The sequence below is a fragment of the Cyprinodon variegatus genome, unplaced genomic scaffold, assembly GCF_000732505.1.
Source record: "Cyprinodon variegatus isolate N-32 unplaced genomic scaffold, C_variegatus-1.0 Scaffold381, whole genome shotgun sequence".
Lineage (NCBI taxonomy): Eukaryota > Metazoa > Chordata > Actinopteri > Cyprinodontiformes > Cyprinodontidae > Cyprinodon > Cyprinodon variegatus.
The window spans coordinates 145080-146095 of NW_015150834.1; the positions used below are offsets into that span (position 1 = coordinate 145080).

Below are 1016 nucleotides of genomic sequence, written 5' to 3' on the forward strand. Positions count from 1 at the left end.
TTATTCTGGTAGAGCTCCCATATTTGCAGCATCCTGACTCTAGACTCGAGATTTAAAGCTTTATTCTTATTATGTCATGGTTAAAGTTAAACATTTTTCTAACTGAGGCTCCTTTAAAAAACGTTTAAACGGTTTGGTTAAACCTGAGATGCTTTCTGATTCCCTTTATCTCCGCTGCAGCAGAACCTATGATTGTTTCTGAGTCCAAACCAGCATGACTGGCGGTAAATGATCGGCCTGTTTTAAGGGAAGATGGAGGCGCCGTCTTCCGTTAGCTTAGAAAGCTGCAGCTCATGTTGAAAGTTCTGCAGAGCTCTAACAGCAGCATCCAGCCAGTACCGGCCCGGTCCATCAGGGCGGCCTGCCAGCACTGATGGATCCAGTCTTGATTTAATAGTCATAGTTTTTTCTCCTCCTCATCCTCCAGACTGGACTCGACCACATCAACAAGGACGAGACGAAGCTTCAGAACCGCAAATCAACAGAACTGGATCAAGCCCGAGCTTCCACACTTATTTTCTGTAGGACTCAGGTTCTTGGAGTGGACTGGATCTTCAGCTCGCTGTCCTCACTCCTCGATATGACGACTACAGCCTGCTTGGAGAACCTGGTCTGATGGAGGCAGGACACAGCTTCCACATGGGTTCTACCCTCCAGACTCGCTCCGTTTATGGATAAAATGGCGTCACCGCTTTGAATGGTTCCCTCGAGGCTAGCTGCTCCCTTAGCGAAGACCCGGTGGACCTGGACACAGCAGAAAGGAACAGAGCTCAGTTTAAGATTCTTCTGCAGACAGCAGAGGAAATATGATTGGAAAGAACAAAGATCAACCATATTTCATGGTAGAGTAATAAAAATCTTTGCTAAACAAAGCATGTTTAGGGTAGGCGATAATAAGCTTTGCTTCAGCCTGTTCCTTTATTTTGGTAAATTGTTGGTTTTGTTTTGATATTGTTGTTTTGTTGTTAATGTTGGATTATTTGCTAAAAAATAAAACCGTATGAGTTATTCAAAAA

General features: G+C 44.1%; 1 protein-coding gene across 1 annotated transcript in view; it reads right to left on the reverse strand.

Moving 5' to 3' along the window:
* Positions 1-492: 492 nt before the first annotated feature.
* The window catches only part of pdzd2 (PDZ domain containing 2), a 78622-nt gene continuing 78098 nt past the window's right edge, over positions 493-1016 (reverse strand). Inside the window, 1 exon segment of the mRNA XM_015386922.1 lies at positions 493-744. Coding sequence (XP_015242408.1) covers positions 493-744 — 252 coding nt within the window.